At 43.2% G+C, this 26,770-nt stretch overlaps 1 protein-coding gene and 1 long non-coding RNA gene across 10 annotated transcripts in view; one reads left to right on the forward strand and one right to left on the reverse strand.

Moving 5' to 3' along the window:
• The window catches only part of hdac4 (histone deacetylase 4), a 148,514-nt gene that overhangs the window by 17,792 nt on the left and 103,952 nt on the right, over positions 1-26,770 (reverse strand). For 7 of the 9 annotated variants that reach the window (XM_061791727.1, XM_061791726.1, XM_061791729.1 and 4 more), the window contains 8 exons: positions 22,692-22,738; positions 20,218-20,325; positions 17,571-17,626; positions 15,973-16,060; positions 13,259-13,378; positions 13,063-13,160; positions 2,467-2,585; positions 960-1,093 (listed from right to left, as the gene is read on the reverse strand). In XM_061791727.1, the coding sequence (XP_061647711.1) occupies positions 960-1,093; positions 2,467-2,585; positions 13,063-13,160; positions 13,259-13,378; positions 15,973-16,060; positions 17,571-17,626; positions 20,218-20,325; positions 22,692-22,738 (770 nt within the window). Of the gene's footprint in view, positions 1-959; positions 1,181-2,466; positions 2,586-13,062; positions 13,161-13,258; positions 13,379-15,972; positions 16,061-17,570; positions 17,627-20,217; positions 20,326-22,691; positions 22,739-26,770 lie in introns of those variants that run through there. The other 2 variants (XM_061791731.1, XM_061791732.1) reach the window with 2 other exon arrangements.
• LOC133486485 (uncharacterized) lies at positions 15,984-20,191 on the forward strand. The gene is made up of 3 exons (XR_009791040.1): positions 15,984-16,072; positions 16,420-16,482; positions 19,741-20,191. It is a non-coding gene; the product is annotated as an uncharacterized LOC133486485 (long non-coding RNA).

Below are 26,770 nucleotides of genomic sequence, written 5' to 3' on the forward strand. Positions count from 1 at the left end.
GTTGGGTCTCTGGAGTGCCTGTCCACCCATCAAGTGTGAAATTAGAGAACCAAGTATCTGCCAATTTTTGCAAATGTGTCTGAAAGTGACCCCTTCTGAATATTGATGAATTGTAACGCCAATTGTGACACCAAGTTCCGCCAATTACAAGCCATAGCCAGACTACACTATCTCAATATCTGAAACACTATCATGTCAAAGCCAAAAGGTAAGCAGAGGTGCATTAAGTTTTGTTGGATGCGCAGGATGGCGTTAGCAATAAGCGGCACATAACTGATTTCTGGGTGAAGTTGTCGACACGTTAGTAAGCACAATAATTGTTAAAAGTGTAAAAAGTGTAATGAAGCCTCCACCAATGACAATAATTTTCTGTTCTTTATAGGTGCTCGCCTTTTTCCACATACTGGGCTTTGCTTCTGCAAGTAGAAACCGCTTGCCTCGTTCAACTTCTTGCCCTTTTTCAGGAGACAGGACCACCCCGTCAAAACAGGATAAGTTTCAGGAGACTTAAAAGTGTAACATGGGTTTTATTATTGATCCTTGGGCTATTTAAAAAAAAAACGAAAAAAAAAACACCTGGGAACTTTTTTAAGTTGTGAAAAAAAAAATGCATAAAATCTTCAAAGTTCGTCACTACTTACAGGATACATATTTTACTTTGTGGCTAGGCTTAATTCACCCTCCCCGAAAATATTTCAAAATTCTTACGATTGCCTAAGAAACTAAAAAACTAGAGCACTTCATCACAACATCGCAACTTTGCATTTAAGGTTATTACTATCATTTATCCAGTGACAGTGTTTAAAATTAAGCCCACAATAGATGTAGTGGGAGGATTAATCTAGCTACGCAAAAATTGATTGTAAGCAAGACAGTCGGTGAGTATTTTGTAAGGATATTTTTTTAGACAGTATCCCCCTCTCTCCATCCCTCCCTCTCAAGCCTGGCTCTCATCTTACCTCGTTGCCGAGCAGAGCGGAGACGCAGGCTTCAGACGCGTCACATATGGCTTTGAGGTCATGGCCTCCCTCCAGGGCGAGTACCAGTCGACCGCCTGCCAGACCCATCAGCTGCCTGGTCAGGTAGCCGAAACCTGGATGCACAGGAAATGACAAGCCAAGAGAAGAAAAAGGAAGGGGGGGGAGGTATGAGTTGGGGAGGTCAATTAAGCTCTCACTTCCTTTTTGGAAATTGATGAAAGAAAAAGAGAAAGAAAAGGGGGTCAGGGCATGGATTAAAATAAGGGTAACAATCAAGGAGAGGAAGAAAGGTGTAATGTGGATTTATAGGGGCTTAAAACGTCCCGTAATACGAGGCAGGTTTCATGCTAATAGCTATATGACGCCTTGTGTTTAGTCTGGTCAAAGCTTTTGATCTATTCATAAGAGGAATTTCAATATATGGATTTACTCAAGTCTCTACCCCCAGGGTCCTCGATTTACGAAGGAGACCCATTCCTACAGTGGCGACGTAACCCGAATTTGTCTACCACTAAACTACGCTAACGCAATAGTAAAGTTAGAATTACAGTAAATATTTTTATGAAAAATACTTCTAAGTCTGCGATTGGCTGGCAACCAGTTCAGTGTGTACCCCGCCTGCTGCCCGAAGATAGCTGGGCTAGGCTCCAGCACTCCCGCGACCCTAGTGAGGATAAGCGGCTCCGAAAATGGATGGATGGATGGACAAAATACAAAACAAATCAAATGGAACAGCGTAAGGCATTAACTGAGCATAATTATAGGCGCAATTTATAATTATAGTTTAAATATAACACAATGAAATAAAAACAGTAAGTATGCCACTAACTTGTGACAATGTATTCTTAGTCCGCTGCGCAAACTAGTACATGATGTGCCATTCATGATCTGAAAAATGTTTCATGTTGGTACAGTCGTAAATAGACTACTGTAATTAAATTTAAAAGAACCATAGCTTTTATTTAGAATAAAATCAGTTTCTGGCTTATTGTTAGATAGAGGTTAGATTTTGGAAACAGAGACTAATGTATATTAGAATATTAAATGAAACACAATATCATAATCATATAATTAGTTTAGATTTCAACCATCGATCCTTTTTCTTTACCGCTTATCCTCACTAGGGTCACGGGCTGCTGGAGCCGATCTCAGCTATCTTTGGGCGGGAGGCGGGGTACACCCTGAACCAGTCGCCAGCCAATCGCAGGGCACATAGAAACAAACAACCATTCGCACTCACATTCACACCTACGGGCAATTTAGTGTCTTCAATCAACCTACCACGCATATTTTTGGGATGTGGGAGGAAACCGGAGTGCCTGGAGAAACCCACCCAGGCACAGGGAGAATATACAAACTCCACACAGGCGGGGCCGGGATTTGAACCCCAGTCCCCAGAACTGTGAGGCAGATGTGCTAACCAGTCGCCCACCGTGCCGGCAGATTTCAACCAAAACAAATAAATTGGTTTCATTTTTGTACTTACATTTGCCAGTCAGTGTGTATCCTCCAAGAGGTGGAGCATGTCCATCTACTGGGTCAAAACCAGAAGATACCAGAACTACGTCAGGCGCAAACTCATTTGCTATTGGCATCACCACCGTCCTACAAGCAGAAACGACAATGCAAATGGAGAGATTTTAAACAATGCTGTTCTGTATTGCTTCTGTTAATACAAAAATTTGATCTGTACATAACGTTATTTTGTAAAAAATGTACAGCATGTACAATATATGGCAGGTGTAGCAACTAATAATCTCAAATATGGTTCCACCCGATGAGAAGTGGTCCGACTAACTTTTTCTGTTCGGTCCTATCTGGCCGTATTTCATTAGTAGTTATTTTTGTAGTATTCATGTGAAAAGGCTGGCTGAATGATACGGCCGCTGACAAGGCCAAACACCAAATGGTCCAAGAAACACAACATTTCCTGAGAAAAGAACTGTCACTCCAGCCATTCCTGAGTGCAATCAAAACCACAAAGTCCGGATCAGCAAATAATGACCCCAAAAAATTTATGATATTCCCTTTTGATGGGCTCAAACTGCCTGGAATTTTTAAGTTCTTCTGTCAAGTGAGGTAAAAGTCACTGCTGAACATTCAGACAGATTTACAGAGAACTGATAGAGATGAGGAACAGCAATAATTCAGTTTTTGTCTGTCTCTAAATAGTTTTTTAAGCAAAAACACACTCACAGGAATAGAGTGTGCAGTATGTGTGCACGGAAGTGAAAGTCACCGCACGACTTTCTAGAAATGGTAATTTTGAAAATTTGGAGGCGGTAATACAAGCTCCTTAAGTAGAAAGGAGACCAAGGGCAGTTATAATTGCATGTGTGTAAAGTACAGAAGATACTTCTAAAAGTGGATGGGTGTGGTGAATGACAACTGTTTGTTGACATGCAGCTCATGGAGTGCTTACATTGAGTGTTACAGTATATACGCAGTACAGGTAGAAAAAAAAAAAGGACTCAATTATGTATTAATAAGTGGAGTTTCAACATCAGAATTTCAATAGCACTGGCACAAACCAATGGGGACCAACATTTTTTTTCATAAAACCATATAGTGCGTTACAGTTTTTTGCTTACCATGATTTACCATTGATGTTTTATTTGCTTCGTAAATTGCTACCACAGGGCTAAACACGTGGTTCCCGGAGACTTTTAGTGGCTAGGGCTCTGAACACAAATTTTTTTTAAAGAGGTGGGACGGGGTGTGGGACATTTAGGAGTGTAATGTTGTTACAGAGTACAGAGTACCACAGGATTCCAGTGTAGGTCCTCTATAGTTTAAAAAGGCCTTAGCAGCATGGTGACAGTTTGCCGTTTGCGGATGAGCGCCGTGTTCTTAACTCCGGGGGCCACCGTTGCTTTTCGACTTTTGTTCACCACCAAATTACAACCCTACACTGGGGACACCACAGCACACCCCCATCACCACCACCACAACCTAACATTCATACAGCTGTCGCGGTGAGGAACAAGGTAGTATTAGGGAGCTTTTGGGGATTCACAGATTGGGTATGTTGTTGCATCAGGTAACCTTGGAAAATAAACAGTTGTGTGAAGAAGATTAACAACAATGGGATAAACAATTACAGGGGCATCTCAGTAAATTAGTCTAATTAGACTGAAGGCAGCAATAGGGGTGGATCCTAACAGAAATATCTGAATGAGTCACCCATGATGATAAAGATGAATCACGACAGAAGTCTAAAAGGGAACGCACTATTAACAAATGTATACGTTGGCACAATCTGTTGCATCATCCACGGAGCAACTCAGCCCTTTTCCTTTGCGACTCCACCAGGTGTTAATTTGGACCGACACGCGACGCACAGGGAAAACCTTGACCGCCACATTTACTCGGAACTCTTCCGTCCACCTCTTCCAACCTTGAGCACACATGGAGACAGTTCTGGTCCTGATGACAAAAACAGCTGGTGTAATCACTCGTGCCTCCCACCCCACCTGAATAATACCTTTTAAAAAAACTTTAAAAAAGCTACAGCAATCACTTTGCAGACTGGCAGGTGAGGGGAAGACAGAATTTTTAAGGAAAACTAATAGTGCATGATTCAAAGACCATGTATCTTATTATGGGTTAAAATGATCTATTATTGCCATTTTTATATGCTTGACTTTTTAACTGCTTGTATAAAAATAGTTAGATCCCTGGATGTCTGCCCACCCATCACGTATGAAATTTGTGTTTGAGTCCGTTGCACGTGCCACATGTACAACGTATGGGTCACCAACACTAAATGTAATAAGATGGCTTGTACTACAGTAATTCTGTTTACAATTGACCCATCACATTTGAATATGCCCAGCAAAAATGTAGTGCCCTATACCGGTCGTTCTCAAACCTTTTACACCAAGTACCACCTAAAAAAAAAACACTTAGCTATCCAAGTATCGGACCAACATTATCATGTATCATGTATTATGTACTGTGTGAAACCATAAAAACGTATCAACACCAAATAATGTAGGGTGTCCCAAAAGTCCCCCGCCCCCCTCCCCATTTCATTCCGGGTATTATTAGGACAGAAGTGCGACCATCAGCAATTGACAGATTAGGCTTTGCAGTTTTTGTATATCATTCCCTTGTCCAAGGCTTACCAATTGACATTGCAGCACAGTGATAAAATTGTTGGGACTACGTTTTTCTGTCTCCGACTGCAGTTTAGCGCCAGTTTGAGAAACTATGGCCGTCGCACTGGTCCAACGCGTAGTACAATTTACACTATCCATGGCAAGCTTCTCAAAACAGGATTTGCTATTGACAAACCACACGGCACAAGGCCGGCAACTACCACCAGTGACGAACACACCAAACTCCTAGAGCAGTGTTCGCACAAAGCCAGTTTACGTGAAGTTCAGTTTTCATTCGTGTTAGCAGTAGCAGGCCTTCCGCTGCATAGCTTGTCAAGAACAGATTCTGTTGAAAGAAACTTGCCATTGATAGCTTGAATTACAGATTGTGGCAGAGCGCCGGCCATAAAATTTCTCAAACTGGTGGTGAACTACATTTGGGGAAACAATTTGTTCAACTATTGTTCAATATTATTTAAAAAGGGTTGAGGGCGTTACAAAAAATGCTTACTATCTGTCATCGTTGTTAAAGTGAGGGAAATTTGCAATTTTGGTCAAGATTATAGCAAAAAACATTAAGTATACAAATATGAATTTCTATCACTGCCCAAATAGATTTGGCAGGATAGATCTGGTCCCTGAACCTTGAGGTTGACACCTGTCCATTACACCATCAGTCACAATCTAATACGATTAGATAAATATAACTTTAGAACTAATATTTCATTTCCACTGAGGGATCCATTGACCCTTGTGAGGCTGATATTAGTTATAAGAACATGTACTGTACTGTAGGCTCATTTAATAATCTTTTAATGTGTGCAAAAAAAAACTGCTTTGGTATATATAAAGTCCACCAAAAGCTGCCAACAAAAAGTTAAATTGCAAAAGCTTCAGGGCTTCCCCCTCCGTTCATAAAAAAGTGGAGTAGAGTGGGAGACGAGAGAGGGAATAAGAGTTAAAAAAAAAAAGTCACTCACATGCACACTAACACTTCAAAGCCATGTCATCTGGTTCGGAGGAGAGCTGTTTTGAATTAAGTTTAATTCTCCTCCCCTCTCATTGAGCAAGTGAAAGGAGGTAAGTGAAAGAAAGAGAGAGTGAGAGACAGGGATAGAGAGAGAGAGCGCAAGAGAGAGAGAGAGAATGAGAGAGTGAGAGAGTGAGAGAGTGCTTCTGGTTTTCATTAGAACCAATATTCTTATCTTTTTTCTCTGTGCTTTTCTTGCGGCTCAAACTTGATCCCTGCAAAAGCAACGTGGCACAGGGCAGTGCTAGGAGAGGAAGGTATGGGGCTAGCAGGCATGCATCCCAAAAAGAAAGAGAGAAAATAGGGGAAGACAGGGGAGACAGGATTGTTGTGTGAGTTCCCAAAAAAAAAAAATTATTTTGCAGTCCTATAGAATGATGTTCTCCCACCTTAAAGCTCACTGTCCCTCTTCCAAATGAACCTCATAAAGTAAGCAATGATTACATATGTCGCATTCACACTGTATAAGTGCAGCCACATGCTAATCCATTCTGATGTCCATTATTTATAATGGCATACAATACATATTTTTGTTGAAGGGCTGCAGTATGTCTTTCAACAGGAAGGCATGGAGGAGGGTGGCGTCCATCTTTTTTGTGAACATCAAGTTGGCAAACAACAAATGATTAAAAGATCCCTGAGATGGCGCTGTTTCAGCGAATTGGATTTGAAATTAGCACAGCTTTCGAGTTGAAGATCAAGATTAAGGGGTGAATTTCAGCTTGTCGTGTCCATTATGAGGAAGAGAAATGCCAACACGTTGGATGTAGGACAAGTTTAGGTATCGCACACTTGAACAGAGCAAGTTTACATACGGTAAGATCAGAGTTATGTGTCATGGTAGGTAATATATCGTGTACATCGCAATCGTGAGAAAAGATGATGCAGTTCATGGCGTGAATGGCATGTAAAAAAGCTACTGACGTTCAATTTGAGCCATGTGATGAGTCACCATCGCTCATGGCGCGTTCCATAATTATGTAGCGGTATCGGTAAATAAATAATTATTATGGTAATGTCTTTCTTGTTTTATAGCTTGAGGTATCACTAACGCAAAAATAAATTAGTATCCAAGTCTTTGTTCTGCTTGACATGTTTCTTTTTACAAAAAGCTTGTTTTAGACACTTGTTTGGGCAGAAAGTGGTGTTTGTGATAAAACCCACCCATGTTCTACTGCTGATTACTTAAGAATGGAAAAAGGCAGAAACAAACTTTTTTTCTGGTGAAAGAAGAAAGTGTATTCTTTCTTTTGGTAGGTTTGGTGCTTACATAGTCGCAAAATACAATATTCTGTGGGTCAGTCTAAATGCTCTAAAACGGCTGACAATATGGGAACTCTGCTCTGAAAATGGCTGGCAGTCAATGAGTTATTGAGTAAATATGACTATACAGTCATGCTACCCCTGGGGTGCCAATATTCTTGAGCACGATTGTACCGTGTCCTTTCGATGGCACTCACATTGTTTACAGGGGTCATTCGCACTGCATAGCAACTCCCACCTGTCCTGCCCTATCCTATTTGCCATTCATCGCCACCCTTTGTCACAGGTTTGAGCAATGCCTGTCCACATTTAGACTTTCAATTGTAACTCCTTTGAAAAGAATTATTTTGATAAATTTTTCAGTGAACACGAGAACAATTTTCAGATTCCACTCACATTCATTTGGAATCAGTGGCCCACATTTGTGGGACTATTTTGTAGTACATACTGTATGACATAAAAATATTGTGGTGTGCAGGGTGGACGACTGGTTAGCACATCTGCCTCACAGTTCTGAGGACCCAGGTTCAAATCCGGCCTCACCTGTGTGAAGTTTGCATGTTCTCCCCGTGCCTGTGTGTTTCTCCGGGTACTACGGTTTCCTCCCACATTCCAAAAACATGCATGGTAGGTTAATTGAAGACTAATTTGCCCGTAGGTGTGAATGTGAGTGAGAGTGGTTGTTTGTTTATAAGTGCCTTGCGATTGGCTGGCGACGAGTTCAGGGTGTACCGCGCCTCTCGCTCAGAGTCAGCTAGGATAAGCGCCAGGATGCCCGCGACCCCAGTGAGGATAAGTGGTACGGAAAATTAATGAATGAATGAAAGGAAACTCGAGGTTTTCTTACAAATGAGTTGGGGTTTTATGTTGAGCACGACAGTTATATCAAAACTCATACTACCCTGTAACTGATTCATTAAAGGTTAGGGACGGGAATTGATGAGAATTTAGCAATTCTGATTCCATTATCTTTCTTTTTTTTCCCTTAATTTGTTATAGAGGGACAATGTACTGCTTCTCGATCCGATTCCTTATCGAATCTCATCGATTCTTATTGGGTGATGGAATTAAGTAAAACAAATGGGCTTGTTTGCTTTAACTATTTAATATCTTCAATTCAGCCCAGGAGATAGGAGCATATTCAGTATGCACTCATAATCTGTAAAGCTATCTTAAAAAATAAAAAAGCAGGGGACTTACTTCTCAAAGATTCTCAAGAGACGAAAAAGCTTATCGAAAAGCAGTGGTTTTTGATTCCTATCCCTAGTAAAGGTGGTGTGCATACTTTAATGTATTACATTGAATATAAACAATTTTATCACATCACACTATCTGGATTATAGTATCACCTTTTGACCACAAAGCAGAGCAGTTTGATAGATCTGATTTAGGCAGCTGCCATTGGCGCACATGCTGATAAAGACGAGGATAAAAATGATTGAGAGGGCGATCGCAGCGGGGTCTGGCAAGCGTTAAAAAGATATGGTGCGCTTCCAGGAGATTGCGTGCCTGAAAGCTGCTAAAAGACAGCCAACTGTTGGTTTGATATCTGTCGTTTAAGAACCATTGAGTCGTTATCAGAGAGCATTGAAACCAATAGAAATCACATACTTCTTTTAGACACCTCCACCAATGTGGACTTCGTGTGTCTGTTAGGTTATAAATATACTTACAGGTGACATATTAGGCAAAATTGAAATTTGATCTGCTTTTATACAAATAGTGGAGTCTATGAAGGGTCATGCTCAGACGCCAAGTGTACAATTAAACAACCAAGTTAATATTTAGTAACCTGCCAATTTCTGAAAATGTGTATGTGAGTGAGCCCTTCTGAAGTTATGTTATGTAACAGTAAGGCTAATTTAAATAAATGTATGCAAGCACCCCTCCTTGAGCCGTCACCTTGTCGTGGTGGAGGGGTTTGTGTGTCCCAGTGATCCTAGGAGCTAAGTTGTCTGGGGCTTTATGCCCCTGGCAGGGTCACCCATGACAAAGAGGTGCTATGTGAGGGACCGGACAAAGCACGGCTCAAAGACCCCTAGTGATGACGACAAACAATGGACTTCGTTTTCCCTTGCCCGGACGCGGCCACCGGGGCCCCCCATTGGAGCCAGGCCTGGTGGTGGGGCTCGAAGGCGAGCGCCTGGTGGCCGGGCCTGCACCATGGGGCCCGGCCGGGCACAGCCCGAAAGAGTAACGTGGGTCCCCCTTCCCATGGGCTCACCACCTGTGGGAGGGGCCATAGGGGTCGGGTGCAGTGTGAGCTGGGCGGTGGCCGAAGGCGGGGACCTTGGCGATCCGATCCCCGGCTACAGAAGCTGGCTCTAGGGACGTGGAATGTCACCTCTCTGGCAGGGAAGGAGCCCGAGCTGGTGTGTGAGGTCGAGAAGTTCCGACTCGATATAGTCGGACTCGCCTCCACACACACCTTGGGCTCTGGTACCAGTCCTCTCGAGAGGGGTTGGACTCTCTTCCACTCTGGAGTTGCCCATGGTGAGAGGCACCGAGCAGGTGTGGGTATACTTATTGCCCCCCGGCTTGGCGCCTGTACGTTGGGGTTCACCCCGGTGGACGAGAGGGTAGCCTCCCTCCGCCTTCGGGTGGGGGAACGGGTCCTGACTGTTGTTTGTGCCTATGCACCAAACAGTAGTTCAGAGTACCCACCCTTTTTGGAGTCCTTGGAGGGGGTGCTGGAGAGCGCTCCCGCTGGGGACTCCATTGTTCTGTTGGGGGACTTCAATGCTCACGTGGGCAATGACAGTGAGACCTGGAAGGGCGTGATTGGGAGGAACGGCCCCCCCGATCAGAACCCGAGCGGTCTTCTGTTATTGGACTTCTGTGCTCGTCACGGATTGTCCATAACGAACACCATGTTCAAGCATAAGGGTGTCCACATGTGCACTTGGCACCAGGACACCCTAGTTCGCAGTTCGATGATCGACTTTGTGGTCGTGTCATCGGACTTGCGGCCGCATGTCTTGAACACTCGGGTGAAGAGAGGGGCGGAGCTGTCAACTGATCATCATCTGGTGGTGAGTTGGCTCCGATGGTGGGGGACGATGCCGGTCCGACGTGGCAGGCCCAAACGTATTGTGAGGGTCTGCTGGGAACGTCTGGCAGAATCCCCTGTCAGAAGGAGTTTCAACTCCCACCTCCGACAGAACTTTGCTCATGTTCCGGGGGAGGCGGGGGACATCGAGTCCGAGTGGACCATGTTCCGCGCCTCCATTGCTGAGGCGGCCGACCGGAGCTGTGGCCGTAAGGTGGTCGGTGCCTGTCGTGGCGGCAATCCCTGAACCAGTTGATGGACATCAACGGTGAGGGATGCCGTAAAGCTGAAGAAGGAGTCCTATCGGGCCTTTTTGGCCTGTGGGACTCCTGAGGCAGCTGATGGGTACCAGCTGGCCAAGCGGAATGCAGCTCTGGTGGTCGCTGAAGCAAAAACCCGGGCATGGGAGGAGTTCGGTGAGGCCATGGAGAAAGACTTCCGGACGGCTTCGAGGAAATTCTGGTCCACCATCCGACGTCTCAGGAGAGGAAAGCAGTGTACCACCAACACTGTGTATAGTGGGGATGGGGCGCTGCTGACCTCGACTCGGGACGTTGTGAGTCGGTGGGGAGAATACTTCGAAGACCTCCTCAATTCCACCGACACGCCTTCCCATGAGGAAGCAGAGTGTGGGTTCTCTGAGGTGGGCTCTCCTATCTCTGGGTTTGAGGTCACCGAGGTAGTTAAAAAGCTCCTCGGTGGCAGGGCCCCGGGGGTGGATGAGATTCACCCGGAGTTCCTAAAGGCTCTGGATGTTGTGGGGCTGTCCTGGTTGACACGCCTCTGCAACATCGCGTGGACATCGGGGACAGTGCCTCTGGATTGGCAGACTGGGGTGGTGGTCCCCCTTTCAAGAAGGGGGACCGGAGGGTGTGTTCCAACTACAGGGGGATCACACTGCTCAGCCTCCCTGGTAAGGTCTATTCAGGGGTGCTGGAGAGGAGGGTCAGTCGGGAAGTCGAATCTCAGATTCAGGAGGAGCAGTGTGGTTTTCGTCCTGGCCGTGGAACAGTGGACCAGCTCTACACCCTCGGCAGGGTCCTCGAGGGTGCATGGGAGTTCGCCCAACCAGTCTACATGTGTTTTGTGGACTTGGACAAGGCGTTCGACCGTGTCCCTCGGGGAGTCCTGTGGAGAGTGTTTCGGGAGTATGGGGTACCGAACCCCCTGATACGGGCTGTTCGGTCCCTGTACGACCGGAGTCAGAGTTTGGTCCGCATATCCGGCAGTAAGTCGGACTCGTTCCCGGTGAGGGTTGGACTCCGCCAAGGCTGCCCTTTGTCACCGATTCTGTTCATAACTTTTATGGACAGAATTTCTAGGCGCAGCCGAGGCGTAGAGGGGGTCCTGTTTGGTGGCCTCAGTATTGCATCTCTGCTTTTTGCAGATGATGTGGTTCTGTTGGCTTCATCAAGCCGTGACCTCCAACTCTCATTGGAGCAGTTCGCAGCCGAGTGTGAAGTGGCTGGGATGAGAATCAGCACCTCCAAATCTGAGACCATGGTCCTCAGTCGGAAAAGGGTGGCATGCCTTCTCCAGGTCGGGGATGAGATCCTGCCCCAAGTGGAGGAATTCAAGTATCTTGGGGTCTTGTTCACGAGTGAGGGAAGAATGGAACGGGAGATCGACAGGCGGATCGGTGCAGCGTCTGAAGTGATGCGGACTTTGTATCGGTCCGTTGTGGTAAAGAAAGAGCTAAGCCGAAAGGCGAAGCTCTCAATTTACCGGTCGATCTTCGTTCCTACCCTCACCTATGGTCATGAGCTGTGGGTCGTGACCGAAAGAACAAGATCCCGGATACAAGCGGCCGAAATGAGTTTCCTCCGCAGGGTGTCCGGGCTCTCCCTTAGAGATAGGGTGAGAAGCTCGGTCATCCGGGAGGATCTCAGAGTAGAGCCGCTGCTCCTCCGCATTGAGAGGAGCCAGATGAGGTGGCTGGGGCATCTGATTCGGATGCCTCCCGGACGCCTCCCTGGTGAGGTGTTCCGGGCATGTCCCACCGGGAAGAGACCCCGGGGACGACCCAGGACACGCTGGAGAGACTACATCCTTCGGCTGGCCTGGGAACGCCTCGGGATCCCCCCGGAAGAGCTGGATGAAGTGGCTGGGGAGAGGGAAGTCTGGGCGTCCCTGCTGAAGCTACTGCCCCCGCGACCCGACCCGGATAAGCGGTAGAAAATGGATGGATGGATGTATGCAAGCAGAGCTGCATTAAGTTTAATTGGAGGCAAAGATAAGCATTAGCTAACAGTGTTAGGTTCTGATAGGCAGCAAACACAGAAATGTATTGCCTGGTGAACTTGTCAACACGGTGGGAGTTGGTGGGTATTTTTGTTTGCGGATGAGTCTGTTGCATGCGCCACATACACATATCTGCACAGTAGTTGATAAGTGTATGATGTGTAGTGTATGAAGTGATGCCTCCACGAGGGAAAATGCTTTTATTGTCTTTATATGTGCTTGTTTCTTTATACACTCTGGGCTCCGACTCTAGCCTCCTAGTTGTGCCATTGGTCGTCATGGTGATGAAAGCCGTACTTGCCATTGCCTCAGGATTATATGGGATGGGGTAAAAGGTCGTTCACTTGCATGACATCATTTTCACAAGAAAAGAAATATAGTTCTCAAACAGAATCTTACCGGAATGCTGCCAAGTACTCTGCATCACCCATGGGAGGTTCAAGTCCTCCAGTGAAGGCCATATTCACATTGAAGCCAGTACCAGGGCCGCTGCCAACCTAAAGTTGTTCAGCAGACACTTGAGTCAGTGATGAATTAATGGATAACTAAATTTTTTAAAACACCTTCGTTGAACAGAGGGGGTCAAGAGCGGTACCTCATCGGGAGCTCCGCTTCCAGGGAAAAAGTTGCCGTCATCGTAGCGATGCAACGACAGGTAAAGAACACTGGGGTCAGTGTAGAAGGCCTGTTGGGTCCCATTGCCATGGTGAACATCCTGGTTTTGAAAAAAATAAAGAGTCAGTTTTGGGTACTAAAGACAAAATAAAGTAAGAAGGGACCCTCGCGGTCTTTATTTTCATGACAAATCGTCGAGATGATCATCAAACTTTGAAGCCATGTTCTTCCCACATTAGATGACGTAGGCAAAAAAGTTTTAAAATTGAGCATCACTCATCTGTATCAAGGATACATTCCTCCAGTTGGGGCTCATTTGGACAAGTGTCCCATCAGGAGTTCGTCAAAGTCCCTGTTCAATTTCATGTGTGCGTTTTTGAGACTGTCATTTCGGCAGTTAATTTTTTTCTAACATTCCCCGGAGCACATCTGAGTATAAAACTTTGATCCTATTCTCTGACAACATTAAACAGCACTGTAAAAAAAAGCTTTGACAGCTTTGAGAGTGGCCCATCTGTCTAAAACAGTGGTTCTTGAACCGTTTACACTATGTACTACCTAAAAAAATACTTCGCTCTTCACGTACCACCATCATGACTGACACTCAGATATAGTAACGTAGTATAGTAAACTAAACTTTTTTTCCCCCTAAAAAGTACAGTATATTTAATATTCTTGTAAGATACTGTAACATTACACACACTTTGAGAATCTCTGGTCAAGAATAACTGGTTCAGATTGTGGCTCATTTGGACGAATTCCCGATCAGGAGCTCATTATAGTACTGGAATTCGCCTAAAATGGCTGCTTCAAACCAAAATTGCCTACTTGCTTTTTAAATTTCAAGCATGGGTCTTTGAGACTTTTTCATGTGTCCTGTTATGATAGACATGTCAACATCATTTCTTGTCAAACACGAAAACTGGTGTCGGGGTCTGATTTTTTTCTTTTTTAACTTTCTAGGGGGCACAACTTTCCTTTCCAGGAGCAGGGGGGGCATGTGTTCTGAACCTCTAAAATACATACATTTCCACCATGAGGCAAAAATGCTTATTCCTGGGTATTCTGAGGCCCCGTAAAAGCTTAGTAATAGTCAGAAGAATGATAATAAACAGTGATTCCTCATGAGATATGCAATACAAATGGCTTGTACAGAGACAAAGACAGAGGACAAGGACTACGGTAACTGTAGCCTGTTACAAATTTTTAAAAAAGGGATGGTCAACAATATGGTGTCTATTAAAAGACTCAAGTGTCTATTACACAAGAACGCTTTAATACACTCAACCCCAAAACATTCTCGTTGTCTGGTGGCAGAGTGGCATGACAATGTGCTGGAGGAACAACTTGTCCAGTAACAGACAGACCGACAGACAGAGAGGAAATGAAAAGGCCCTTCAAAGGCTTCTGAGAATAGCCACGAGCAGCCAGGACCGTGCTCCACCTAGACACAACCGCGGTTTTGTCATGCACTCTTCAAAGCACTCTGGACAACAAGTCCAGCAAATATGTCGCGAGTCATCTGTTTATGATTGTGTTTGTGTTTTGCGAACTGTTACACAACTAGAGAAAAGTGCAGGGCATTTTAAGAAAAAAAAACATGAGAAGCTTATTAGCAGTTATTAATTGTGTTATAGAAATGTTCAGTGGTAGCCTTGAACAGTGAAGCCCCGCCTAAACGCAGTGCGCTATTCGCAAATTTACAAATTTGTGTTTTTTTCTGTGGAACCTATCCTCAGTTATTTGCTGAAAAACTCACCTATACAAGATGCTGCCAAATGCATTATGCAATAGGAGAGGTGCAATTGGTGTCAAGGAAGTATGGCCTGCCACACACCGTGCAATGTGGCTAAAACTGACTTGGAATGGACCGTCGCAAAAGAATAACAGTTGACGACTCAGACCCACATTGAGCGATTTGATCTATGGAACACTTGCGATGGTAAACTGGGAGCCTGTAAAGGCCTTTGAGGCTCTATATACAGTTTATTGTACTGTATCACTTTTGTTAAACCATAACAAGATAGAGTAACAGTCAAGGGCAAAGCAGATTGCTCCAGAGAGAGTACGTGGGTGAAAATAAAAGCAAGAGTGGGGATATAGGCCTCGTCCCCATTCACTTGAATGTACCCGGTGCACTACGTACATCGCTTGTGTGCATTTTGGCGACAGTGACTGCAAGCTTCATTATTTTATCCACAGGTAGATATGAAATCATAAATATAGTGAAGTGTTTTTGTAAAATGCAATATATGAATACTGTATATACTGTATTTGTATGGCTTTGCGGTGGCCAACTGGGTCTCGCGATCTTAAAACCTGTATGTATTTTTTGCTGTGTGAAAGCTAATCTGTATTTTAATTGGCTGTAATCTGTGACGTTACATTGTGCAACAGTGAATTAACGTTTAAAAATTTTAATTGCCGCAAAACCAGTGGCTGAGTGTTTAGCCACTGATGAAAACTAGTTGCCGAACCACGCACACTGCGTGAAAAAAATATGTATTGGCTGGGTACGAAGTGCTGCAATAAAGGCTGAAAAATAATGGTTTAATGATATTTTGTTTGAAAGACTATATAGAACTTGTTTAAATGGAAAACAAATGGTGCATTTTCACATTTTTGTTGTCGCTCATGAGCCAATCAGGCGGCTTTGCAACCCAAAGTCCACTGTGTGTTTTATGTGGAACTTACCCAGTCCACAATTAGGATCTTGCTGACATTGAGCCTCTGCTGCAGGAGCTTGGCTGCTATGGCCACTGAGTTGAAATAACAGAATCCCCTGAGGATGGAGGTAAGTGAGAGAGCAAGGTAACATTTTTAATAACTTCTATTATTTGAGTTTTTTTTTTTTTTTTGTATTACAGTGTTTGTATTGAATGCACATGCAGACATTGCTGTATAGTTGCACTGAATCCAAATTAACTCACTTCACAACAAGCAGCAGTTTGGCAATTAATGAAAAAAAAAAACCTTGTAAGACATATATTTGAGCTCAAACGATGCAACAACACATGCAGACAGACAATATAACAATATTCTTAGCCATAAACACTATCCTCTGTGAAAAACAATTAATATTACTGCGGCTTACTGAGGAAAGTAAAGTATATCTGTATGTCTGAATTATACTTCCCCCAGGTGGCCAAAGCACACATACCAGAAGGAGCAGCACAATGAAGCAAAAGTGAAGCAAAAAATGTGGTAAAAACTGTTTCATTTTTTACATTATATTTAATTACATTATTACTGTATGTTTTTAAGAAGTACAATATTATAGAGTGGTATTTTTATAATAAAAAAAAAACATTACAAATATTTTTGTTGTTGTTTTTTCTGGGGGGGAGGCTGTAACAGATTAATGGCATTTCATTTCAGTGGGGAAAGCTCATTTTAGTGATGGGAGTCATCACCGAACAAATTAAACTCGTATCTCAAGGCACCAATGTATTTTCCAAAATGTGTCTGTGAGTTATATAATAACCGCCCCGACACCGAGTTTTTCCACCCATGATTTGGAAACTGCCATTTCCAAGCCACAGCTAAACTACACTCTGTGAATCATGTCAAAGGAAAGAGACAGACTTATGTTGGATGCACAGATTAGCATTTGCAAATAGCTTTAGCTTCTGCTATATAAGTACATATACTGTACTTGATTAATTGGCCAAATTGTCAACGCGCACTGATGCGCAGACTAATTGACGTTATGCTCCTTACTGTATGAAGTACTGCCCCAATGAGTGAAAAAGCTTTTCTAGTCTTTATAGTCGTCCATCTCCCCCCCACCCTCATTTTATGTAGCCCGCGAAAGCAAATCAAAATTGCTCATTGTGTTCTGGTGTAATACCATTGAAATATTTGCAAGCATTTTTTTGTTATCAATCCCACTTTGAAAAGAAAAAAAAACATGTTTTTACAGGCTTCTGATTTCAAAACTGGTTATTCATCAATGTGTTGTGTATACAGTATGTAATTACAGTATATGAGGTAATCTTTCAATTATATGGGTTCACAGTTTTAGCAGCCCTCCGAGGGAAGTTATAACTACAATGTGGCCCGTGACAAAAATGAGTTTGACACCCCTGCCCGAGCCCTACCCCCAGTTGTCATGGTCACAAAAGATGTATTGGCATTGGAATTATTTTAAAATTGTGAAGCACATGATGCCTCCTTAAATATGAGTGTGGAACGTTTCAATTCTCAACATAGTAGCATTAACAAGTGTTGGTAATATGAAAGGTCTGAGAGGGAACCCAATTCGTTGTGACTCATATTGATGATTTACTTACATAGGAGTGCTCTCCTCCGCGTGGTGGCCAGGTGGTCGTACAACCGCAAAACCGTTCTGTCAGAGAACACAGTTATTTACTTAAAGTCATGCCACCGGCAGTTTTTAACAACAGGAATTTTCTGGCACACACAAACACACTTGCACACACACACATGCTGCCAGACACACACAAAGACTCACACACTCAAACATACACAAAAATAGAGACACGCACACACGCACACACACCAGAGTGAGTTAGAAAGGTTTCTTCTTGAAGCGTGTTTTGGGGGACTCCCAACTGCTATTGGGGACATGAGATAAATGTCCAGGGTGATGTTAAGTGAGCCAAGATGGACTAATGATGTTGAGTCAGCTGGTGTGGATTAGTAGCCAGTCGGGAGATTAGGCCAGAGACAACTTGTACAGCTGGCTTTAAAAAGCCGGCTGTATAACTTAGCAGATGAGCGTCACTGACGACATTATTTTTCTAAGTAGCAGAAAAATAGCCATGCATAGAAACGTTATTTGGAGAAAAAAAAATAGACATGGACGCGAGGGAGAGCCGGCCGCAGGTGCGAGAAGAGACGATTTACGGCATCCTGTGGCACTGACAGTTGTTGGCGCAGGTGGAATTTGGTCATTCGGCTCCTCAGATGACCATGTGTGTAAGCATGTGTGTGTGTGTATGTGTGTGCGTGTATGTGTTAGAATCGGGTTAAGTTGAGGGCGAGTCAATAACAGTCAACTTTAACCCCCAAATTCATAATATTCACACAAGATGTGGGCTTCTTCTCCTAGTTGCTGTTGATTTTTAAGAAGAGTTACAATAGTAACCACTTGGTCAGACTATTATTATTCAATGAACTACTGCCTACTGCCTTGCTATTTACGAATTAACCTAGAGTGAACCTCTGTTTATTAAAACACATTTTTTAAATCTACTGTAAATATATATAAACTTGAAAATTGAAAGCATAAAAATTAATAGAAAATACAGTATGCATTTTAGTGACTACATCCATGTGCCGTAAGAGGCGGGGCTTGGTGGGCTGGCGTGTGACGTCGGGAGTGAGCTGTGGCCGACAACAGCTCTTGAGTGAGTCTGCTCATTGTGTTTTACTGTTCTCCCTCATTTAATAAACCCATGAAAGCGCATCGCTGACTGTGGGGGCATTACAGTAAGCATACAGTACGCTAATGTCCAATAAAAATGATCACTTTAAAAATATGCAATCTTGCTGGGGTGCAAACAACCGCAATAACATGGGGAAACACTGCATTAATTTATTTTGGGATGCCACAAGATGGCAGCAAAGCCATGACTAAGAGGAAAGTAGTAACTGATGTCAAATAAGTATTGAAGTAGAAGTTGGAGTGATACATCTCGACTGAGAGACTAACATTTTTATATGTCGGGGAGGAGCTAAATTTAGGTTGGGTTGTTAGCATCTGTAGCATTTATTTTTAAGGGTAACGCAGTTTTGAAATTATAACTGTTTTGGGATCATGGTTTAAGGTATATTAGCAATTTACACACAATTCTTCATTATTCGTGGCAGGGCTCAGTCCCTAACCCTATGTTTACTAAATTGTAATTACGACCAAACGTTGAAATCACATAGAGGAATCCATCTGGCTAAATCGGCGCACTACCGTTCCTTTGAGCAGAGCCATTAGTGTGCAGTATGTGGGTGCTAAGCCAACGCCAAGTGCGAAATCTGCTCGGCAGGTGGCTGCCGCCTCGGGCCAATAAATCGGGCCTGTTAGTCGGGACCGTAAGCGTCTGCGAGGGCCCCTGTGCCGCTTGGCACCCTGCTGGGTTCAAACAGTAAGCAGCCACCCGCACAGACAAAGGAAGGCTGGCTGGCGGGCACCATGGGATGGGCTAGTTCTGGTTGAGGGGTTTGTAGTGGGTTTTCTTGAAGTTTATATGTTTAGTACAACAGGTACAACCTGTCTCATAATGGGCGCGAGCAAAGGAATAATCCATTATCCACATGTTGCGTGCATTGAAGGCTCTAAATTGTCCATAGGTGTGAATGTGAGGGTGAATGGTTGCTTGTCTACGATTAATCGATTGACAAATGGTTGTCGATTAATTTGATGATCGATTAGTTGTCGATGAATGAAATACACATTTACCCACAACCAGGAAATGGATGAATGGATTGTCGTTTCTGTTGTAGGACCGTTGTCATGCCTATAGCCAATGAGTTTGCACCAGATGAAGTTATGGCATCAGACACCGGGGACGATACAAACTGACAGGTAAATGCACAATAAGTATTCATTAAGTCATTTAATTAACCTAAATTGTGTTGGAAACAAGCTAATATGTACTATATGTTTGAACGGCTTTGCATGAACTAGTTTAAGCAACTGCGTAAGAATACATGGTGATGCGGCGCAAAAAGTCACGCATAGTTACTGCTGTACTTACTGTTTTTCATTTCATTTTTTTGATACTTTTGTCTAGAAGTGTTTTTCACACAAATATTGACCGTGATTATTACTTTACTTTACAAAGGATAGTGAGACTGACACGTTCCCACCTAAGTAAAAATTCGGGTTAGATGGCTGCCTTCAGAACAGTCGTTTACCATCGTAAACCGAGGAAACCAAGCGTCTCTTCTTTCCTGGAAGAGATGACTGAATGAACTAACCTTCAGTTCTCCCGATGCTACTTTGAAGACGAGCTCCACCACCGAGCCAACAGCCAGTCGAGCTGCGCTGGAGGAATGGACCTCATTCCAAATGGTGTCGCTGTCCACCTGTCAAAATAGAGAGGCAGATACAGTACATGACCAATGTTACTTGAAGATGGCTTGGTATTTTGTGTGTGTGTGTGTGGGGGGGGGGGATGATAAACCATGACAACATTTCAAATGATTAGTGTTACTATTTCAAATCTTAATTATTGTTAATACCGTGTATAGTGTCTCTGATGGCAAATGCCTCCCTCTTTGATGGTTGGTTAAAGCCAAGACCACCCCATCACAACACCAATATGCACACACCGCATACTGTACCTTCAACCTCGAGAGATTGTAAACAAAGTTATGTGCATGAGAATATGAAAAGCCTCCATCAGGCATGGTAGATAGCGCAGACAGATGAACACAGGGAGAAGAAGCTGGATGTGGAAAAAAAATAGGGAGATTTGTGTGTCATTGTGTTTGGACTGCACACACTCAATGTGCGCCGTGGACGGTTGATGCCAGAGCTCTGCTGCGGCTTTCAAATGTAAACTCAAAACTTTTCTTACCAACTGGAGACTGCCAACCTGCTTCAGAGAGAGAACCTTTTTTTCAGCCAGTGGTACACAAAATTAGACAGCTGCACTCGTCACCTTCCAATCTGTCTATGTATTAAAGATTTATAATTGCTTACTCTATTAGTTGGTTTTCCCAAAGGCTAACACCTGCATAAATTGTTCGAGTTTGTACTGATGAATGTGACGGGCCTGATGAAAATAAACATTTTGTTGCTATCCTTCACATTCATGCAATAAGGCATGGGTAAAAAAGTCTGGTGAATTTTCAGATGAACCTAAAATGCACTATAAGCTGTATGGGTGAACTTAATTTGAACTTTTCCAAAGTTTTGAATGTACAAATTTTTCAGTACTTTTTCCAGGTGTTTGATCCATGAATGGACCAATAAATGTCAAATTGGTATTTAAACAGTCCTCTTCATCATGCTGTTCACATTTTGACATCATGAGAAAAAGATGCCATTTAACAATTGATCAATAGTACTTTTGCCACCAACCAGGAAGTGGACACTGAGCTGAGTGTCACAAAGTGTCATCAACAGATTGCAACAGATATACTGAGAGATCACAGAGAAACATAGAAGTGAACGTCCTTGTAAAACTGAATAGATCAAACACCTGTTGTGAATTTTGCTTTTCAGCTCCTTGTTGGAAAACAGCAAATTGTGCAAAAAGTACTGAAAAAAAGAGTTGGACATGTACGTTCACAAGTTTACAGAAGGTGAAATTAAGTTCAGCTGTAAAGGTTATAGTGCATTTGAGGTTCACCCTGAAATTTCACCAAAAAGACGAATATCGAATATCTATAACATTTTGGAGCAGCAATAGAAACGAGGGTAGCATTCAAGTCAGCTTGTAGTGGATAAACAGTATGGGAAAACTGCAAAGTCTTGGAGCTATTTTGCATCAAGGCAAGAGGGGATATGTATAAGGGCATCAGGTAAAAACAAACAAAACAAAAAAAACGACAAAAAAAAAACTAACGTGGGAGTGTAATGGTATGATGGAATGATTTTTCTCTACAGGCTGACAGCCTAATTTAGGCCCCCCTTTCCTCTGTAAACGAGCGTGCGCATTTTGTATGCATGTGTATGACAGGAAGACAACAATTTAGGCCCATTTGCCATTATAAAGAGCAGAACTGAGCTCTGGCTCTTATTGTTCCCACCACAGCAAGCCGTAAAGGCCCATGGGAGGGACGGAGGGAGGGAAGGAGGTCAAGAAAGGGGAGAGAGAGCGAGAGAGCCAGGGGAGGATGGAGGTTCTTGGACATATAGAGGAAATGAAGAAAGACTTAGTTAATGGAAGTGTATGGGGGCACATACACTTACAGGTAAAAGCTATCACAGACACTTTAAATTTGGCAAAAAAAAATAAAAAAATGTTCAACTAATATCCCAATACACTGTGGTACAAACAATACACACACACACGTATGCACGCACACACCTCATATGCACACAACACATCTGGTTACAATTACAAACGCAGCGGAAAGGCGAGCAACAACTTTTGTTGCCTCCGGTGCTTGAGAGGCGGTGTTTGTGTGTGTTTCAGTGTGCGTGCGAGTGTGGTTAAGATTGTGTATGTGTGTCTGTGTGTGCGTGTGTGTTCGTGTACACGCGTGCATGCGTGTATGGAATGGAATTAGTATTGAGCCAGGGGACACAGAGTGAGTGGGTGCAGCAACTTAAGTAGATTTGTTTACCCCAAAAACGTTGGATAATCAACTGTTTGATTTGATGTCGTAACAACATACAGTAGTTTTGGTGATTGACTTGTAACACCAGACAGATTACCATGCTAAATTATGCAGAAAATCTTTTGTAAAATGCTAGATCTGAAGTAGTAGTAATGACTTACCCCAACGCCTCCGCACGGTAATCTCACAAACATGGGACTGATGGAACCTGAGAGCAAAGAGCAGGGAAAATTAGGCAATTAAAATGACACCTGATAATGAATCCTTAGAATGATCATCAAACTTTGACGCCATGCTACGCCCAAATTAGAGGGCGTACGCAAAACAGCTTGGCAATATAGCCTCACCCATCTGAATAATATGTCTGGTTCCGATTGGACCTCATTTGGGCGAATTTTTTGTTTTTTAGCCCACCTACGATATCCCGGCTTACAACACACTATGCTATAGACAAAAGATGAGACCGGCTGTTTTGTTGAGGAGAAACATGATGCGCAAGACTCCCACTAATTAGAGCAACTATAATTCACATAAAGGTGTGTTGTATTTTCAATTATTTGTTTTTATTTGTTTCTGTGCCTACCCATGGAAATGTCTTTACGTGAAACCTGTGCCAAAAAAAACAAAAAAAACAAAAAGTCGGTCTCTGCTGCACTGTGGTGAAAAACTATGAATAACATAATCAATTACTCGAGGTGGCACGGTGATGACTGGTTAGCACAGCTGCCTCACAGTTCTAAGGACCCGGGTTCAAATCCGGCCTCGCCTGTGTGGAGTTTGCATGTTCTCCCCTTGCCTGCTTGGGTTTTGTCAGGGTACTCCGGTTTCCTCCCACATCCCAAAAAACATGCACGGTAGGTTAATTGAAGGCTCTAAATTGCCCGTAGGTGTGATTGTGAGTGCGAATGGTTGTTTGTTTATATATGCCCTGCGATTAGCTGGCGACGAGTTCAGGATGTACCCCACCTCTCGCACAATGATGGCTGGGATAGGCTTCAGCACGCCCGCGACCCTAGTGAAGATTAGCGGTACGGAAAATGAATGAATGAATTAACACTACAGGTTCCTCAATCCAGCCAGACATTTGGCACATTTTGACTTCACATTATGGACGACTACAAAGAATATTTAGTCGTTCAACTCCTAATGTCCACCCATTATCAATCAGTCAAACAGGTTTTGGGGATACTGTACTTATTTTTGAACTTTCTGGAGTGCACTACTTAAGTCATGTTGGGAAACCCTAAAACAAATACATTTCACCAGGATACACACACACACATTTGCCAAAATTAGCGCTTCATCGTGTATGAGACCCCCCCCCAAAAGGCAATTCTTTCAATGGAAAATTAATAAACACAGTGATTCCACTGCCTGGTGCTTGGGCCCTAATAACACAGATGTCGCAATAGAGCAAAGTTTAACCAAGTGAATAACTCTCTGCTTTTGCGTGCACAAATTGCTACATACCTACCAAAACTCTGCATTTGACTTTGTGACCTAATGCAGCATTGAGTAAGTATAGAAGGCCACTCCTGAGTGGCGGGAACAAAACATTTTTCACACTTTCACAATTTTGCGTTACAGAATAACTGCCCCCACACTGAGTTTCTCCACCCATAATTTGGCAGGTAGGCAAAAGATTTTCCATTATCAAGTGACAGCCAGACGCCAAAGAAGAACTATTATGTCAAAGCGAAAAGGTAAGCAAAGCTGCAGTGTCTCCAGAAGTCTACAATAATGCCACAAAAAGTTGCTATATTTGTTGCTAGTTGCTTATTTAAAAAATTGTAGCATCTAATTTCTACACTCTCACATTTGGTTAAACCAGACCTATTTTGCGAATAGTATCTCACCCTACCTTACCCCTTGACGTCTGGATTTTGGCCTGTTTTACTACCACTCCTCCTCTCTCCTCCCATCCTCATCTCCTGGACAGCGGCTATACCAGGAGATGTTGTTGATGTTTTGTCAACTGTCAGCCCATGAAGCCCTTTGAGTCTCTTTTGTGATTAAGGGCTGTATAAATAAACTTGACTTAGCTATCTTGGCAGCACTGAGTAGCCCTCGCCTGGTCGCAACACCCTACCTTTGCCATTGGTCATCATAGCAATGGAAGCTGAACTGCCCTCCTAAAACAGAAATTTCAACCATCGTGTGACAAGTGGATTTTAAGTTCGTGTATGTCAGACTATTTATTAAGGCACCTGGACACTGTTTTAAATTGGGAAAATATTGCATAGTATGTCTCATTTAACAAATGGTGGGTTCCTTTGAAATTAAATATTTGGTCTCTAAAGATAAAAAAAAAAGTTCCTAACGGCAACAATGACATTTCATCCACTTGTGTAACCAGAACAGTGAAGGAGCTCCAGTGCACTAACCAATGTCCAGAAAGGTATGATGGACCTCATACTGTAGAATCCTGACCTTAATCCCATTAAACACCTTTGGGGCCCTCTCATCCTGCACATGGGATAAAATAGTGGCGTACACTGAAGGCCTTCGAAGCCTTCTCTGCTGACCTAAACTCTATCAGAAGCACTGACCTACATTTACAACTTAATTAAATGATTAATTAATTATTATTGATATTTATCACAATATATGTATAATATAATACAAAATATATTGTAATAATACTGTGTATATAATAATAAATATAAGAATATATGTATTGATTTATTTCCAACAGTCTTTTGTCTTCATTTCATAGCATGTGTCTTGACTGCCAAGCTACAACTTGTATTAGATTTTTATTTGTCCAATCAGATTTCGGCTTCTATGTGTTGCCATGTCAATGTAATCTGCTCAGGGCCTTCAGAATCCCGACCGCCGGCGTAGGACACAGAAACTACAAACAATGTCTTTCTTAACCAATCAGATGTCAGATTCACCACTTTCGTCACTCTCCGCCTACGCTGAGGCCCTGTCCCGTCTGATTGGTTGATCAGAACAAAGTTGTCTCACGGCATTTCCTGCATCGTACTCAATGGGATTTATTGGGATTTGCTTCAAAGATGCACAAATATCGGACATGATTAAAAATTAAAAAAGGACAGGGCGGCTGGCTTGTTTCATCCCAGAAAAGCGTTTATTCGCTTCACTTCTAGAGCAGCAACAACTTGCTCGTTGTGACAGCTAGCTACAGGTAGCTCTGACTACCCAACGCAATTTTGAGGAGCAAAGGATTATGGAGTTTGTCTATGAATAACACGCATCTCTGGTGAGTACGATGTCCATCAGTCCCTTGCGGGCGTGCTCGAGCCTATACCAGCTGACTTCGGACGAGAGGCAGGGTCCTCCCTGAACTGGTCCCCAGCCTATCGCAGGGCACATACAGGGCTGAAAAAAGTATTTAACGCGTCACCATTTTTCTCACTACATATATTTCCAAAGGTGCTATTGACATGAAAATTTCACCAGATGTTGGGAACAACCCAACTAACCCATACATAAAAAGAAAGTAGACAAAATAAGATCAGAAATTAAGTTGTGCGTAATAAGACGGGGGGAAAGTATTGAACGCGCCAACTGCTAATTATTTAATACTTACAAAAGCCTTTGTTTGCAATGACAGCTTCAAGATGCCTCCTGTATGGAGAAACAAATCGCATGCGTTGCTGTGGTGTGATTGTGGCCCATTCCTCCACACAAGCAGTCTTCAAATCTTAAAGGTTCCGTGGGCTTCTTTAATGGACATCGAGTTTCAGTTCTTTCCATAGATTTTCGATTTTATTCAAGACAGGCGATTGGCTGGGCCATTCTAGCAACTTTATTTATGTTTTTCTTTGAAACCAATTGAGTTTCCTTGGCAGTATGTTTTGGATCATTATCCTGCTAAAATGTCCACCCTAGTTTCATTTTCATCATCCTCGTATGTGGCAGTAGATTTTTGTCAAGAATGTCTCGGTACATTTGCACATTCATCCTTCCTTCAATAATGTGAAGTTTACCAGTACCATTTGCTGAAAGGCAGCCACACAACATCATGTTCCCACCTTGGAACTTCACTGTTGGTATGGTGTTTTTACCGTGATGGGCAGTCCCATTTCTCCTCCAAACGTGGTGTGCATTATGGCATCCAAAGAGTTCAGTTTTGCTCTCATGAGACCAGACTATATTCTCCCAGGATTTAACTGGCTTGTCCAAATGTTGTTTAGCAAACTTTAAACGAGCTTTGTCATGCTTTTTTTTTTTTTTCCCCCAGCAAAGGGGTCTTGCCTAGTGAGCGTGCATA

This window comes from Phyllopteryx taeniolatus, chromosome 12 (genome assembly GCF_024500385.1).
Source record: "Phyllopteryx taeniolatus isolate TA_2022b chromosome 12, UOR_Ptae_1.2, whole genome shotgun sequence".
NCBI lineage: Eukaryota > Metazoa > Chordata > Actinopteri > Syngnathiformes > Syngnathidae > Phyllopteryx > Phyllopteryx taeniolatus.